The sequence below is a fragment of the Scyliorhinus torazame genome, chromosome 14, assembly GCF_047496885.1.
Source record: "Scyliorhinus torazame isolate Kashiwa2021f chromosome 14, sScyTor2.1, whole genome shotgun sequence".
NCBI lineage: Eukaryota > Metazoa > Chordata > Chondrichthyes > Carcharhiniformes > Scyliorhinidae > Scyliorhinus > Scyliorhinus torazame.
In genome coordinates, this window is record NC_092720.1 from 105,124,216 (window position 1) to 105,141,120 (window position 16,905).

The following is a 16,905-nucleotide window of genomic DNA, read 5'->3' on the forward strand; positions in this document are numbered from 1 at the left end:
GTGTGCGGAACTTGGCTATAAATTTCTGCTCGGCGATTCTGCGTTGTCGCGTGTCCTGAAGGCCGCCTTGGAGAACGCTTACCCGGAGATCAGAGGCTGAATGCCCTTCACTGCTGAAGTGTTCCCCGACTGGAAATCCTACCAACTGTCCTGGCTTGACACAATTCACATCTCTTTAACCTGGGGTTACCCCATCTCTGGATCTGTAAAGATTTAATCACTTGTTAATGGTCGCATTCCAAGCATTGTCTGGCAGCTTTGAATTTGTCTATATATATGTTTCTGGAACAGACCTCTTCATTCACCTGAGGAAGGAGCAGCGCTCCGAAAGCTAGTGACATCGAAACAAACCTGTTGGACTTTAACCTGGTGTTGTAAAACTTCTTACTGTACTCAACCCAGTTCAACGCCGGCATCTCCACATCATGGCTACCTTCTGAAGATGTGCAGACTCCAGAAGTTGCTGTCAGTCTCAGTGGCATAATGACTGTGAATGCTGACTGTTTTGGTGTCATTGCCATCACAATATCCACATTACAAATATATTAATAATCTCACACATCTATGTGCAATTCCTGACTGTAATAATAATAATAATAACCTTTTATTGTCACAAGTATGAAGTTACTCTGAAAGCCCCTAGTCGCCACATTCCGGCGCCTGTTCGGGTAAGCTGGTACGGGAATTGAACCCGCGCTGCTGGTCTTGTTCTGCATCACAAACCAGCTGTCTCGCCCCATGTGAAGCCTTGCTTGACATCATATGGGGCTGGATTCTCCGATTTTGAGGCTATGTCCCCACACCGGCGAGGGAACGGTTACGTTTTACGACAGATAAAATGGAGTAAAACGGGCACCGATCCTCTGTTTGGCCGGGAGCTAGTAGGCAGGCAGCATAGAGCACCCAGATCTAGCTGCTGATACGCTCCGGAGAATCCAGCCCCATGTTTTTGGTACACTTTTGTGTCAACTTTCTATAATGAATCCCTCCTGCTATAACTTCAGTGGACGATTAGAGGATGCTCAAGAGAAATGGCAGGAACGCAATTTTATCTAAAGTTACAATGGGATTGAGGAATTCCCATGGAATAGCAGCAGCAATGTGTTACAATGCCTACAGCGGCAAGGAGATTAAATGATGAACACCATTAACCCATGCATTTCTAAATGTTTCCTAATTATGTCTTTGAATGATGAATTCTAAGAGTTCATCTACAACTGACATCAGATAAACTTTGTTTCAATTCCTCTATTTATCTATCCTTTCTTTCTATCCTAATATCTCCCCATGTTGGCCGGTGGCGAATTTTGCTTGATAATGCTCCAGTGAAGCCTCTTAGGGTGTTACACTGTGCCAATAAGGTGCTATATAAATGTAAGTTGTTATTTTTGAACATGGACGTCAGTTACCTGCAGCCCCACAGCACAACTTAACAAAGATTCAAAACTTGTGACCCAAATCTCTGCTATTCTCTGACGTATTTCTTTAGCTTAGGGGTGTGTGTGTGACCAGAACCTGTTGACTTATTTATCTTGTTCCACTTTTTTTCAGGAACAATCCCTTTATCTACAGTTAATTATTTCAGTTTCTACATCCTCCTTCAGCAAACCTAGATTTTAATTTTCATCATGACCTGTAAAAGTTAAAGCAAAATATTTATTTGTTACCTGCAGAATTTCTTCATCCTCCATAATTAGACTCTCACTTTCATTCCTGAATGGACCCACTTTCTCATTAGGGATTCATTTTAAATAAAATCCTGACAAATTCCTGTACTTTCTAAAAGGTTATTTGCTCTTCTTCCTTCAGATTCTCCTTCAGCTCTTTTAATCTCTATTTTCTTCTACTTACTACACTTTCTATATTCCCCATTATCCTTCATCCAAACTTTATCATTTCCTTCTTTTTAAGTTATAGTTTAGCTATATTGCTTCAAAATTCCATGGGAATTCATGTTTTCAGTTGTTTGAAAACCTTTTATCAAAGTTGTTTTTGCACTTCAGTCCCACGCTCCTGATCTATGGGCATCTGGTGTGGAGAGGGGCAGGGAAGGATGACGACCTCCTTGTGAATCTGATCCTGGGCCTGGCCAAGCTTGCCACAACAGGTTCAGGCAGCGGGCAATCGAGGGGGTCATCCAGCCCAACTGTCTGTCCCCTCTAACGTGGCTATATTTGCAGCTAAATATCCCTGGAGAGGGAACACGCAGTGTCTGCTGGCACCATTGAGGCCTTCCATGCCCGGTGGGCACCACAGGGATGGGGTATTGGAAAGAACTTCCTTAATCTCATTTTAATTTGATGTCGTAAGTTTCCTTTCCTTTGTTTTTGTTTAGTGCAATATACCTTTAAGGGGCTGCTCCTTTGATTTGTCCCTTAGTTCATTTAATTTAGTTTAATAGGTTCAGTATAACCTGGTTCTGCTTTAAAATATGTCAATGTAAAATGTCATTTTGAAGGAAGGTAGCTTCCTTCTACCTTCCTAAATGTATTAATTCATACATAAAAAATACTTTTGTGAAGAATTTACTGAAAAGCTTTAATTTTTTTCCCCATGTTGTTGCTATCCTTTCCTCAATCATGCCTTCTATTTGCACCATCTGAACCTTCATTCTGTATAATTTCTTCTGCTTACCATTTAAAAAATTATTACATTCCATCATTTTATATTTAAAGCTCCCTTTTGCCTTGTAACTCTCAGGACCATAGCATTCCTACAGTGCAGAAGGAGGCCATTTGGCCCATCGAGTCTGCACTGACCGTCTTAATGTGTACTCTACCTAAGGGCACTCCCCCGGCCTATTCCTGCAACCCACCTTACACATCTTTGGATAATAAGGGGCAATTTGGCATGGTCAATCAACAAAACCTACACTTTTGTTAGACTGTGGGAAGGAACTGGAGCACCCGGAGGAAATCCATGCACAGAGAGAAAATACAAATTCCATACAGACAGTCATGCAAGGCCAGAATTGAACCCAGGTCCCTGGTGCTGTGAGGCAGCAGTGCTAACCACCTTGCCACCGTGCCTTCTTCTGACTTCTCCTCCAGCCTGGGGGATCCACATAGCATAGATTTAGGCTACACTTTTTGTGAAATAAAACTGATTATGAAATGGGTTCCTGGGAGCTTGTCTGGTTTCAGTTATATGGTAATATTTAACTATATGCAAAACAATTTGCAACAACATTGAGGAAGTGTCAATATAAATGCAGCCTAAATCCCACCTGCAATTCAAAGAAAGTATTTCCCCAAGACCTGGTTTTCCAGTCAATCTAAACTAAATATTCACATTGGATCTGCTGCTAATATTGAGGTGACCATGTCAAACGCTAGCATCTCTTTTATGTTAAACTTGGCAAACATTAAAAAAAATCTGTTACCTCTTGGGTAGCTGCACCCCCCCCCCAAAATTTTTTTATATTTTCCACCATTTAAAATTCGGTGTCCAAAGTATTGCTTATGTAATCACGTGAGTTCATCATGGGACTTGTTTCATTGACAGTATCCACAGTCCTCCATTTCATTGCTGCAGACAGGCCGGCATAGACGATTATACTTTGATCCATGCACATGATCTCCAGGTGAATTCTGCAAGTTCAAACTGTCTGTTCTCTTAATCTTTGTTTTCCAAAATTCCTTAATGATTGAATAGTAATACAGACCGTCCAGGCAACAGTTCATGGTCGCCCAACACTGAGAGATCTGGAGAAAGATTCGCAGAGGTGCTAAGTAATCTTTTGTTATAAAGCACTGCTTTGCTAAAAGGTACAGCAGCATGGCCACATGATATGGTGTAAAGCACAGAAGGAAGGTCGCCAGATTTGAATAGACAATATTCATAGATGTGCGCATGTTCATATCATCTCTCTCTTCGTCCACTCTTTGCAATGTTCTGACGATCTGAACACTACAGAACATCACAGTAGTGGCAGAGATTAAAAATATAGTTTCCATAGCCTGGGGAATTCTACCCGTTTTCCAAAATTGACCAAAATGTGTGAAACAATAGTCCGCTATACCGTCAGAGTGGATGTAATGTGGAATGCTTGCAGACCAGATGCAAACCCACATCACAATACAGGCAATGATGGCTTTCTTCGGAGATCTGAGAGTTCGTGCCAGGAAAGGATGCTTGATAGCGACGTACCGATCCAGCGAGATCAGCATGATTAACAGGATTGTCCCATAAGTGTTGACAAAGTACAGGGACTCCACAAACTTACAGAATATTGATCCCAGGTACCACTTTCCACCCTCCTTGTCGGCATGGATTTTGAAAGGCAGGGAGAAGAGCAGAAACATGTCACACACAATCAGGTTGGTCATGTAGATCGTAGCTTCCATCCACTTCTTCAATCTGATGCAGAGTATCCAGAGGGCAACCGAATTAATGATCAGTCCCAGGATGAATGCTGGTATGTGCACCACATACTGAAATGTCTCCACGAAATCGGACTGGTTTAAGCGAGCCGTGCTTAAATTGCACATACTTGCCATCGAGAAGCCGGAAGGAGGGCTGTGTTGTGTGCTTTGAGACACGGCGTCCGAATCTGCCCCGAATACGGTTCAGCAAAGTTCTACTTTATGGTGAAACTTGTCGTCAGTCTCTATCTCTCCTCCTCTCGCCAAATCCAGACATGTCAACATTACATCAAAATGAATCCAACGCCCTCCGTTCACAAAAAGCAATCACCCTAATGCCGATTCTTCCTTATTGCTTTGCAGAGTAGCTCTGAATGCTAGAGGCACATTACCATACCCGCCACCGCCTCTGCCATCTGCTTCTCAGAGTCAGGGTGGTGACATCAATAAAGTGGCATGTTTAAGTCACCGGGAAATAGCTGCTTCCTGTGATGAGTGGGAAAATGGCTTTTTTCACCCCAAATAAAAATACTCGTTGATTCCCACTGATCGTTGACGTTTTACTGGAAACGCGTTTAAAAATAGTCAAAATGACATTCTCAGAGGCGAATGAAGCCACCTTGTGGTGCTGGTTCACACAGAGGTGACAGGCCCAGGGTTTCACCGCTATCTGTGCTTGGCTAATTGAGCTCAATCTGAGAGTGTTACACTTGACGACCAGCCTCCAGCGACCCCTGCTGGAAAATATAAATGTGCGTCTGTCAGCAGAGTGGAGGAGGATTACATTTGGGTTTGACGCCTCCCGTGTATAAACAGCATTTTGAAACTTGGGCCCATGGGCTTAAATCTGGAGGGGGAGGGTGGCTGGGGGGAGAAGTTGCTTTGAGGTTGGGTTGGGTTGTTTCTGTATCATAGAATCGTAGAATTTAAAGTGCAGAAGGAGGCCATTCGGCCCATCGAGTCTGCACCGGCCCTTACAAAGAGCACCCTAATGAAGCCCACGTATGGACCCTATCCCTGTAACCCAGTAACCCCCACTTAACATTTTTTGGACACTAAGGGCAATTTAGCATGGCCAATCCACCTAACCCACGCATCTTTGGACTGTGGGAGGAAACCGGAGCACCCGGAGGAAACCCACGCAGACATGGATTGGCCATGCTAAATTGCCCCTAGGTGGGGTTACGAGGTTAGGGTAGGGGATTGGGCCTCAGTAGGTTGCTCTTTCAGAGGGTCGGGGCAGACTCAATAGGCCTCCTTCCGCACTGTAGGGATTCTATGATTCTATGAACTTAAAAACCTTTGTATATTTTTTGCTAGCCTGAAAAAGCCTCTGACAGGATGTTGTACTCTTTTAAGAAAACAATAATCAATAAATTAAGCAAAAATGAGAGGGGTGATAGCCCCTGGCTTGGCACTATAATTAAACTAAAATGTCAAAAGGAAACTAAACGAATTAAACAATAATATCATTCCCGGGAGTGATGGTGCTCCCCAGCCCCCAGTGTCCACTGATCACGAAAGGTCTGAGGCAGATTAGGTGTGATATTGAGCCCCACTTGGTAGTCAGATCTAGTGGATATTCCTCTATTATACTCTTCTGAACAAACCAATGAAACAATCAAAGGAATGAACAAATTGACGGCCCTTTAAAGGAGGGGCACTGCAACTAAAAGCAAAAACATCAACAGAAATTTATCAAATTTAAATTAACATAATGTTTTGGGGGCTGATAATGCACTCTTGCCCCTGCTACATCTACGGGTCTTGTAAAGCTTCAAATATATTTGTGGATGCCATATACTCCCTCACCAAGCTCACCTATCATGGAGGTGATGCATGATCAATTACCCAAAGACAAGAGTAGGATGTAATTGAGGCTTTATTACACTGAGATGTGTGGCCTCCTACAGCAGCTGGCAAAATGGCGGCGGCTTGGTCTTCGGTGACTCCGGGAGCGTGTCGAAATCCTCTTCATCCCCGGGCGTGAGCAAGGGGAGGACGGATTGTCCCGGAGCGGAGGCTGCGGTGGGGGGGGTGCGCCGGGGGGGGCGGGGGGGGGGGGGGGGGGGGGGGGAGTCGGGGGGGGGGAGATGGAACCAGCTGGTGCCAGGTCCCTGAGGGAGACTGTGTCTTGGTGGCCGTCGGGGCGCGCTACGTAGGCGTACTGCGGGTTAGCGTAAAGTAGCTGTACCCTCTCAACCAATGGGTTCGCCTTGTGGAGTCGAACTGTCTACGGAGGAGAACGGGTCCTGGAGCTGCCAGCCATGTCGGGAGCGTAACTCCGGACGTGGACTTCCTAGTGAAGGCAAAGAGACATTTATGGGGTGTGTCGTTAGTGGCGGAGCACAGTCGTGACCGAATGGAGTGCGGTGCGTCGGGGAGGACCTCCTGCCAGCGGGAGGCCGGGAGATTTCTGGACCGAAGGGCCAGCTGGACAGCCCTCCAGACCTTCCCATTCTCCCTCTCCACCAGCCCGTTTCCCTTGGGGATGTTGCTGGTCGTCCTGCTCGAGGCAATGCCCCTGTTAAGCAGATACTGGTGCAGCTCCTCGCTCATAAATGAGGACCCCCGGTCGCTGTGGACGTAGGCGGGGAAGCCGAACAGAGCGAAGATGGTGTTGAGGGCTTTGAAGACGGTGGCAGACGGTGGCATGGGACGGCAAAGGGGAATCGTGAATATTCATCGACCACACTGAGAAAGTACGTGTTGCGGTCGGTGGAGGGGAGGGGCCCTTTGAAGTCCATGGCGAGGCGTTCAAAGAGGCGGGAGGCCTTCACCAGGCGCGCACGGTCTGGCCGGTCGAAGTGCAGTTTACACTCCGCGCAGACCTGGCAGTCTCTGGTGATCGCCCTGACTTCCTCGATGGAGTAGGGCAGGTTGCGGGCCTTGATGAAATGGTAAAAACGTGTGACCCCTGGGTGACAGAGGTTGTCGTGCAGGGTCCGGAGTCGGTCCACCTGTGCGCTGGCACATGTACCTCGGGATAGGGTATCGGGAGGCTCATTGAGCTTGCCGGGGCGATACAAAATCTCGTAAATGTAGGTGGAGAGCTCGATCCTCCACCTCAAGATTTTATCGTTTTTGATCTTGCCCCGCTGTGTGTTATTAAACATGAAGGCAACCGACCGTTGGTCAGTGAGGAGAGTGAATCTCCTGCCGACCAGGTAATGCCTCCAATGCCGCACAGCTTCAATGATGGCTTGGGCCTCTTTTTCGACGGAGGAGTGCCAAATTTCGGAGGCATGGAGGGTGCGGGAAAAAAAATGCCACGGCCTGCCTGCCTGGTTGAGGGTGGCGGCCAGAGCGATGTCTGATGCATCGCTCTCGGCTTGGAAGGGGAACGTCTCGTCGACCGCATGCATTGCGGCCTTGGCGATGTCGGCCTCGATACGGTTAAAGGCCTGGTGAACTCGGCCGTCAGAGGAAAAACAGTGGATTGAATGAGTGGGCCGCATAGTTTGGGACCCACTGGGCGTAATACGAAAAGAACCCCAGACAACGTTTGAGGGCTTTGGGGCAGTGGGGGAGGGAGAGTTCCATGAGGGGGCGCATGCGATCGGGGTGCAGCCCCAGAACTCCGTTCTGGACCACATAGCCGAGGATGGCTAAGCGGTTCGTGCTGAACACGCACTTCTCCTTGTTATACGTGAGGTTGAGGAGTGTGGCGGTGTGGAGAAATTTGGAAAGGTTGGCGTCATGGTCCTGCTGATCGTGGCCGCAGATGGTGACGTTATCCAGGTACGGGAAAGTGGCCAGCAGCCCATACCGGTCAACCATTCGGTCCGTCTCCCGTTGGAAGAGCGAGACCCCGTTGGTGACGCTGAAGGGAAGCCGAAGAAAGTGGTAAAGACGGCCGTCTGCCTCGAACGCAGTGTATGGGCGGTCCGCCTTGCGGATGGGGCGCTGGTGGCAGGCAGATTTTAGGTCTACTGTCGAGAAGGCCCGGTACTGTGCAATCTGATTGTCCATATCAGATATGCGTGGGAGGGGGTACGCATTGAGCTGCGTGTACCGATTGATGGTCTGACTATAGTAAACGACCATGGAAGTCCAGGCCGAGTAGCAAGGCAGCGTAGAGGTTGGGGAGGATGGATAGGCGGAAGCCGCTGAACTCCACGCCCTGGACAGTAAGAGTGGCGATGCAGTACCCCCGGATCGCCACGGAGTGGAACCCGGAGGCCAGGGAGATTCTCTGGTTAGCGGGGTGTATCGTGAGGGAGCAGCACCTTACTGTGTCGCGGTGAATGAAGCTCTCAGTGCTCCCGGAGTCCAGCAGGCAGGAGATATCATTGGTAGGTGTGATTTTCAGGCCAATGCTGAATGGATAAGTCTCTGTCTTCCATTTCCTTGATTCTCCAGTTGCAGACTTGAACTTGGAGAAAGATTTTCACCCTGGAAGCTGGCCTTGCATTTTAAATCAGTTTGTTCTGTCTCATTTCAAGTTCCAGAATTTCAATTAAAGACTTTGAAACATAATTTTTCAACACAATAAAGAGCTTTAATTTCATGACATTCTGCAAGGACAAAAGCGAATGAGAGGGGAAAGGCACTTTGTGGCCGATGCCAGGAGCTCATTTTCATAAGATGTTGCATGTATCACTGTTGAACGTTCCACAATAGAGCCAGGGCTCTGATCTATGCTGCTGGGTTAGGGGGTACCCTGGGTAACCAGCCTCTCCATGTTCAGGATTAGTGTGCACCCTCCAGTTCCACAGCTGGAATGGCTGCTGGAAGCTGAAAACTCAATACCCTCTCATGAGGGTCTAGCTTTGCAATTACTTTGCCAGAATGAATCATATCATTGAACCTTATCTTTTTTTAAAAAACGTACTGTTTTTTCTTTTTCTTTATCTCACACCAACAGATACAAAAGGTTAACACGGTCAAAAGGATTATAATTGTACAATCCATTAATCAGCAATACTATTGACAGAAATGTAAATAAAACAATGTTACAAAGGCACTTTTAGTTCAAAGATTCAAGTTTTTAATTATTTTTTAAAATTAAGGGGCAATTTAGTATGACCAATCCACCTATCTGCACATCTTTGGGTTGTGGGGGTGAGACTTACGCAGACATGGGGAGAAACTCCACATGGACAGTGACCTGGGACCAGGATTGAACCTGGGTCCTTGGTGGTGTGAGGCAGCCATGCTAACCACTGCACCACCGTGCCACCCCTTTAAGATTCAGATTGCATGTGCAGACATGTGTATTAGGTTGGAGTAGGGCTGAGGATGGGACACGGGTGCTCTCTGTGCATTGGTTCATGTGATCAATATTCTCATTACTGGGGTCCACCTTCGAAATAATGTTTCAATTTGTAATCGTAATGCACACATGATTCTCTCCATCTCAAATAGCTCTCTGACCTTATATAACCAAGATTCACATGTTGGACATGCAGGTTCAACCAATTGAGGGTAATACCTTTAATGGCAGCTCTAAACAAAATTTGCGAAAGTCAATCTCGTCCATTCACTCGTTCTATAGTCTCTTATACTGTTGTCCATAGATGGGGGCCGGTTTAGCTCAGTTGGCTGAACAGCTGGTTCGTGATACAGCACAAGGCCACAGTACGGCTTCAATTCCCGTACCAGCTGAAGTTATTCTCAGCCTTACTCCTTGTCTGAAGTGTGGTGATCTCCAGGTTAAATCGCCTCCAGTCAGCTCTCCCACTCAAAGGGGAAAGCAACCTATGGTCATCTGGGACGATGGTGACTTTACACTTTTTACCCATATGGCAATGCTGTTAATGGGAGTTGACATGCAAGTTTCTCGCAGTTCAGCCATCGCGTTTCTACTCTGCCCGTTAACCAAGCTGTCATGGATTTTAGCTGAGATGCCCAAAAATAGAGTTTAACATTTTGGAGTGTTACACCTCATTATGAAGTGTTATTACTTCATAAGCTGTAATGTTTTAAATCGCACTCTTGAATCTTTTTCCTTGTCATATGAAATGGGAGGTCAGATGATCCAGAATGTTTAATGCAGACTTTGAGATCTTAATAGGTAGCATCTGGAACAAGTACAAAAACCTGGCAAGGACAATCATCCCAATAGTTTCTGTCCACCAGACAAAGTGAAGGGCAGGTTTAGGCCCCAATCTAGATCACTCTTAACCCGGTTAATGATACTGGTGTAATTTGCTCCACATATTTTGTCAATTAAATGTGGGATAAGAATACTGAGTTATTTGGTGTCCCGACTGGACCATTTAAAGGCATTTTACGACTTAATATGGTTGGAGATTTCTCCATTTATTTCCATTGCTTCAGTTTTATTAACATTAATAATAGCCAAAGTTTTTAATACTCTCTTTCAGATAAAATATTGATGCTGAAGGACCTGATAAGTGTAACAGTCCATCATCGGCATACCACTTGTGCTCTTCTACTTCAGCTATAAAGCTTTCATGTTCTTAATATTTCTCAACATTCGTGCTAAGGGTTCTATATGTCTTGCAAACAGAAGGGTCAACAGAGGGCAACCCTGTCTTGTCCCCCTCCCCAGCTCAGAGGCTACAGATATATCAGCATTCACCCTAACAGAAGTTCACAGGCTGGTATAAAGAATCTGGATCCATTTCACAAAATTGGGTCCAAACTCCAGGTGGACTAAAATCTGAAATAGGTACACCCATGATACTTGGTCAAACGCCTTATCAGCATCCAAAGATAAAATCATGCCCTCTACTCTGCTACTTTGGGCATGTGTCATGATATCGAGGAGCCTGTTCAGATTGTCTCCAGAGTAATGTCCTGTTGAAAATCCAGTTTTATCTGGGTATATAACCTCCATTACTGTTCTGTTTACTCTGTGGACTAGTATTAATGCTTTAACTTTCAAATCACAATTAAGGAATGAATTAGGACAATGTGACTACACTCTGTTGGGTCCCTACTCTCCTTATGAATAAGCGTTATGATTGTATCTCTCCACGAAGGAGCCAACGATACAGTTTGTAGTGAGGTATGATAGTCCTGTTTTTGTAAAATTCATGTATATAACCATCAGGGTCGGGACTATTATTATTTTTAAGTGCATTGATTGTATCATCAATTTCCAAGTCAGTGATTGGTTTCCTTAATTCCCTAGTGCTACTTCCTGACAACCTTGTCACATTGATGCTTTGTAGGAAATTGTTAATTTTCCCGACATCCCTACAGGTTTCAGAATCTTTATACAATTTCCAAAGAAATCAGCAAAGACAGAAGTGCCTTCTGTTCTGGTTTGGAGAAGAAGTGATGGGGTGTCTGTGACTTAAGGTTTGGAACAATATTGCATGATTGCTGCTTTCTTAATTGAAGTGCCAACAAACAGCTTGTACCATTGCCACGCTCATAATATCTCTGTTTTATAAATCGTAAACACCCTGCAACATTTTTGAAAGCTCACTATCCCAGGCTCTGCAAGCAATTGCGAGGGCCACCATCAAACCTGGTGTATGTTGCTTTTGGGTTGCTGTTCTCAGTTTTGAATTTCCTGTTCCAATTCAATTCACTTTAATTCATTTTTCTTCTCTTTGACACAAGAAAACAAGATGCAGTAAGCTCTTAAATACACCTTCACGCATAGGGTCAGGGGTGAAACATCCAGTGCTTTGCAGAGTTCTAAATTCATTCCTCACAAACTGAACTAATGCTTTATCATTTAGGAGAAATTCATTAAAACACCACCTCTTTGAGGTAGATCTTTGCCCCAAATCCGAAGTCACTTGTATTGTTCTTTGTTCTTTCACAAGGAAGTGCTGAGGAGTTTGGCAAAGGTTGGTATCATGACCGGTACAGGCTTGGAGGGCCGAAGGGCCTGTTCCTGTCTGTATTGTTCTTTGTTCTTTCACAGCTATAGGCCCATGATCAGAGAGAGTTATTGGTAGGATGTCACTGTCAAATATTCTACCAGCATCTAAATTTGTTTTAAAGAAATAGTTCATGCAGGGTTAAGAACAGTGCCTGTTGGAGTAAAATGTAAAGTCTCTGCTACTCTGGTAGATGCCGCCATGTATCTACCAGCCCAGTCTCTATAACAAGACTTCTCAATGATTTGCTCATTTTGGAGCAGGGGTGTGACGAAGTTGAGAGTGTCTGCCGTTTGGGACATAATAGAATTAAAAGCCCCATCCACTAAAAGAAATCCTGTACTTCTATTCACGACAAGGTTGAAGAACTTTTAAATACATTTTGGGTCACCCTCATTGGGGATTATACATTTACCAATGAGACCCCTGTCTCATCCACTATTCTGTTCAGCAATATGAACCTACGTTGTGAGTGAATGCAGAGAAACTTGGAGCTCTGTGGAATAAGATTGCTACTCTCCCTTTTCCTCCCTGACACTTGCAAAGAAACAAACATTTGGTTTGCACAGAACTATCCAAATTACTTTGTGCTATGTCTGATAGGTGCATTTCTCATAGAAGGGTGGGGTGACGGGAGAATGGGCCGAACAGCCAGGGTGACCCCCCACAGGACTGGGGGGGGTGTGTCCAGGCACAGACGACCATTGTCGCGGCCTGCATTACAGCCATCTTGCTGTGCACCCCACTGACCACCCACCTTGGTCCCTAGGTCTGCAGAGTGACACTGGCCAGGGTTCCCCCAAGGCTCCGCCCCACAGCCCAGCTCCCACCTCCGCACCTCAGCCTCTGCCATAGCCCCCACCAGCAGAGCATCAGGCGGTCCACTCAGGGGCAATGCCCACTGTAGCCCCTACAGGGGTGCCGTGGGGGTGGGGGGCGCGGTGCGTACCACTGGCACGGACAGTGCCAGCCAATGGTACCCCTGGCATCAGGGACGGGTGCCAGGGCCAGAGGCCCTCATGGTGCTGGGCACATGTGCCAACTTAATTGGTGTCTATCGCGAATACGGTGAATCCAGCACCATTTTTCATTATAATTGATTGTGTTCCACATCGTGCCGGTGCTAGCCCCTTAACAGTCGCTGAATTGGTCCAGGCGTGACACCAGTTCTGCTGTCATGGAACTCCACGAACCCTGTCCTGGTGTCAACACTGAGCCTCAGGAACAGAGAATCTAGCCCTACCTTTTTCCTCTTAATAGGGCTCAGTAACCCTTTCACATTCTAGCTAATTATTTAACACACCCATAATAATGTATATCCAAGTGACGTGGCAGGCATACCCACCCTGATAAATAGCCCACTATCACGGAAGGGAGTATGGAGAGGGAGAAAAAAAGGATACGATCGTATGGCTTCGACATTGCTCCCTTAAAGATACTATGAGTTAAAAACTATGTACACAAGAAATTTAAACCCAAAATTTGACCCACCTCCAGGTGGGGCTAGATCAAAGTCAAAAGTTGTTTAAACCAACAAAAGAAGACTTAATATCTCATTATTCACCCGATAAATGCGTAGTTTTGTATAATAACAAGGAACCTCGTCTTTTCCTTTATAGTACTGGTCCTTATCTAACATGATGTGTCTTCCTATGAATTGGAGATTCTCCTCACCCCAAGATTTGAAGAGAATGTATTGTTTCATCTGGAAGCTGAGGAATTTCACCACAAATGATCTTAGGGGTGCATTGCGATCAAATGGCTTTTGCTGCAATTATCTGTGAGCTCGCTCCAGTTTCAGTGGGAAATCGGTCGAGAGCTTAAATAGATCTTTAAGAAAGCTTTTGACCCACTGAATAGTGTACCCGCTTTCTGAGTTTTGTGGCAGCCCATAAATGTGTGGGTTGTTCCATCTCATGAAATTTTCCAGGTCCTCACATCTATCCTTCAACTGCCTGTCTCTCCAGAATAAAGAAAAAGAGTAACCTGTCACTCTGCATGTTACTGCCATTAACCATGCTAACCCTGTTCTCAGACTCCGCCATCCGCCTTCCCAAACCGCTAACCATTTGCTCCAGTTCTGAGATTAAGTTCTTCATTTTCCCAAGGGCGTCGGTAGCTTCCTTCCTGAATTTTCGCAACTCAGTCAAGCTGGTGCTCAGCTCTGTCTTCTCGATATTTGACTGTGGCGCTGGGATGGCCTCGTTACTGCCACACAGAGAGGGTCTGCGGACTCTCACTTCTTTACTTCTGTCCTCCTGAAGCACACTCGATTCATCTGTCTTCCGTCTTGTGCTTTGGCTCCTTCTTGGTATATTTTAAATAATGACTTAGCTAAAAAATATAAATACTCTTGAATCCACCACGATGATAAAATGACCAATAGTCTTCCTATTGAAAGATGAAGTATTTAATGAGTAATACAATAATAAACTGTGAGTCCTTTTACTCAATACTAAACAACTATAAAGAAATAAAGTACAATACAGATAACTATATAACTATACACTTTTATAACAAACTAGTTCTAACTTCTCTCACTCTAGCTATTCTATGTCTTGCTTGTTCACTGTTCTGGATCACACTCTCTGGACTTCAGTAAGGCCTTTGACAAGGTCCCTCATGGTAGACTAGTACAAAAGGTGAAGTCACACGGGATCAGGGGTGAGCTGGCAAGGTGGATACAGAACTGGCTAGGTCATAGAAGGCAGAGAGTAGCAATGGAAGGATGCTTTTCTAATTGGAGGGCTGTGACTAGTAGTGTTCCACAGGGATCAGTGCTGGGACCTTTGCTGTTTGTAGTATATTTAAATGACTTGGAGGAAAATGTAACTGGTCTGATTAGTAAGTTTGCAGACGACACACAGGTTGGTGGAATTGCAGATAGCGATGAGGACTGTCAGAAGATACAGCAGGATTTAGATTGTTTGGAGACTTGGGTCGAGAGATGGCAGATGGAGTTGAATCCGGACAAATGTGAGGTAATGCATTTTGGAAGGTCTAATGCAGGTAGGGAATATACAGTGAATGGTAGAACCCTCAAGAGTATTGAAAGTCAGAGAGATCTAGGTGTACAGGTCCACAGGTCACTGAAAGGGGCAACACAGGTGGAGAAGGTAGTCAAGAAGGCATACGGCTTGCTTGCCTTCATTGGCCGGGGCATTGAGTATAGGAATTGGCAAGTCATGTTGCAGCTGTATAGAACCTTAGTTAGGCCACACTTGGAGTATAGTGTTCAATTCTGGTCGCCACACTACCAGAAGGAGGTGGAGGCTTTAGAGAGGGTGCAGAAGAGATTTACCAGAATGTTGCCTGGTATGGAGGGCATTAGCTATGAGGAGCGGTTGAGTAAACTCGGTTTGTTCTCACTGGAACGACGGAGGTTGAGGGGCGACCTGATAAAGGTCTACAAAATTATGAGGGGCATAGACAGAGTGGATAGTCAGAGGCTTTTCCCCAGGGTAGAGGGGTCAATTACTAGGGGGCATAGGTTTAAGATGCGAGGGGCAAAGTTTAGAGCAGATGTACGAGGCATGTTTTTTACACAGAGGGTAGTGGGTGCCTGGAACTCACTACCGGAGGAGGTGGTGGAAGCAGGGACAATAGTGACGTTTAAGGGGCATCTTGACAAATACATGAATAGGATGGGAATAGAGGGATATGGACCCAGGAAGTGTAGAAGATTGTAGTTTAGTTGGGCAGCATGGTTGGCACGGGCTTGGAGGGCCGAAGGGCCTGTACCTGTGCAATACTTTTCTTTGTTCTTTGTTCTTTGTTATCATCTGACTTAGAAAAGGCAGGAATCCACAGTTCTTATAGTATCTGACTGTGAGACATCTAGTGTTGAAATGACTGTACTACATTTACATACATTGATCATGTATGTAAATATATATATTGATATCTGAATATCGCTACACTTCTATGTCAACATAATATAATAATCTTTTATTGCCACAAGTCAGCTTACATTTAACACTGCCATGAAGTTACTGTGAAAAGCCCCTAGTGGCCACGTTCCAGCGCCTGTTCGGGTACACGGAGGGAGAATTCAGAATGCCCAAATTACCTAACGTCTTTCGTGACTTGTGGGAGAAAACCGGAGCACCTGGAGACATGGGAAGAAGGTGCAGACTCCATACAGACAGTGACTCAAGCAGGGAATCGGACCTGGGATCCTGGAGCTGTAAAGCAACAGTGCTAACCATTGTGCTACCATGCTGCCGAATATATATCTATATTTGGCTAGTATCTTGGGGTGATCTAATTGGAGGATGGAGGTGGATTTATGCTGAGCGTGGACGGAGCTACACTCCGCAGGCAGCCATTAGGTTGGTGACGTCACCCATCATTGAACCTTTTTTTGAAATTGAACCTAGTTCCTCCATGCAACATTTTGTCTGCTGCTGGTCTCCACCAATTCCATTCAGGCCTGATAACTGCCTTTTTCTGGCATCACCTGGAAAGAGGACCTCTTTTCTCTCCTTCACTGCCTCACAGAGCAGGTTGGCATAGGTGAAATGAGGGGCAAGCCCAGCCGTTTGCCTTTCCTCACAAATCATTGCTGTTTCAACTCCCTCAATCAAACAATAGCCACAGTAATGGTTGTCATTGTCTGTTGAAATCCAGCCTGCGCTCACTCTGTGTCCTGCCTCTTTTTTTCTCCTCCCCATGATTCAGGACCACTAATCGACCACCCAAGCCGCTCTCCAGGCAATTAGCAGGCCACCTCCATG

General features: G+C 45.6%; 1 protein-coding gene across 1 annotated transcript; it reads right to left on the reverse strand.

The window, feature by feature from the left end:
- Positions 1 to 330: 330 nt before the first annotated feature.
- On the reverse strand, positions 331 to 4,960 carry LOC140389932 (G-protein coupled receptor 55-like). Its single transcript, XM_072474589.1, has one exon. The coding sequence runs from the start codon at positions 4,497 to 4,499 to the stop codon at positions 3,495 to 3,497; it is 1,005 nt and encodes a 334-aa protein (XP_072330690.1). The 5' UTR covers positions 4,500 to 4,960; the 3' UTR covers positions 331 to 3,494.
- Positions 4,961 to 16,905: the final 11,945 nt, after the last annotated feature.

Bases quoted from the DNA above. Each gene is read 5' to 3' on its own strand.
- LOC140389932 (XM_072474589.1), bottom strand. From the start codon at position 4,499: ATGGCAAGTATGTGCAATTTAAGCACGGCTCGCTTAAACCAGTCCGAT.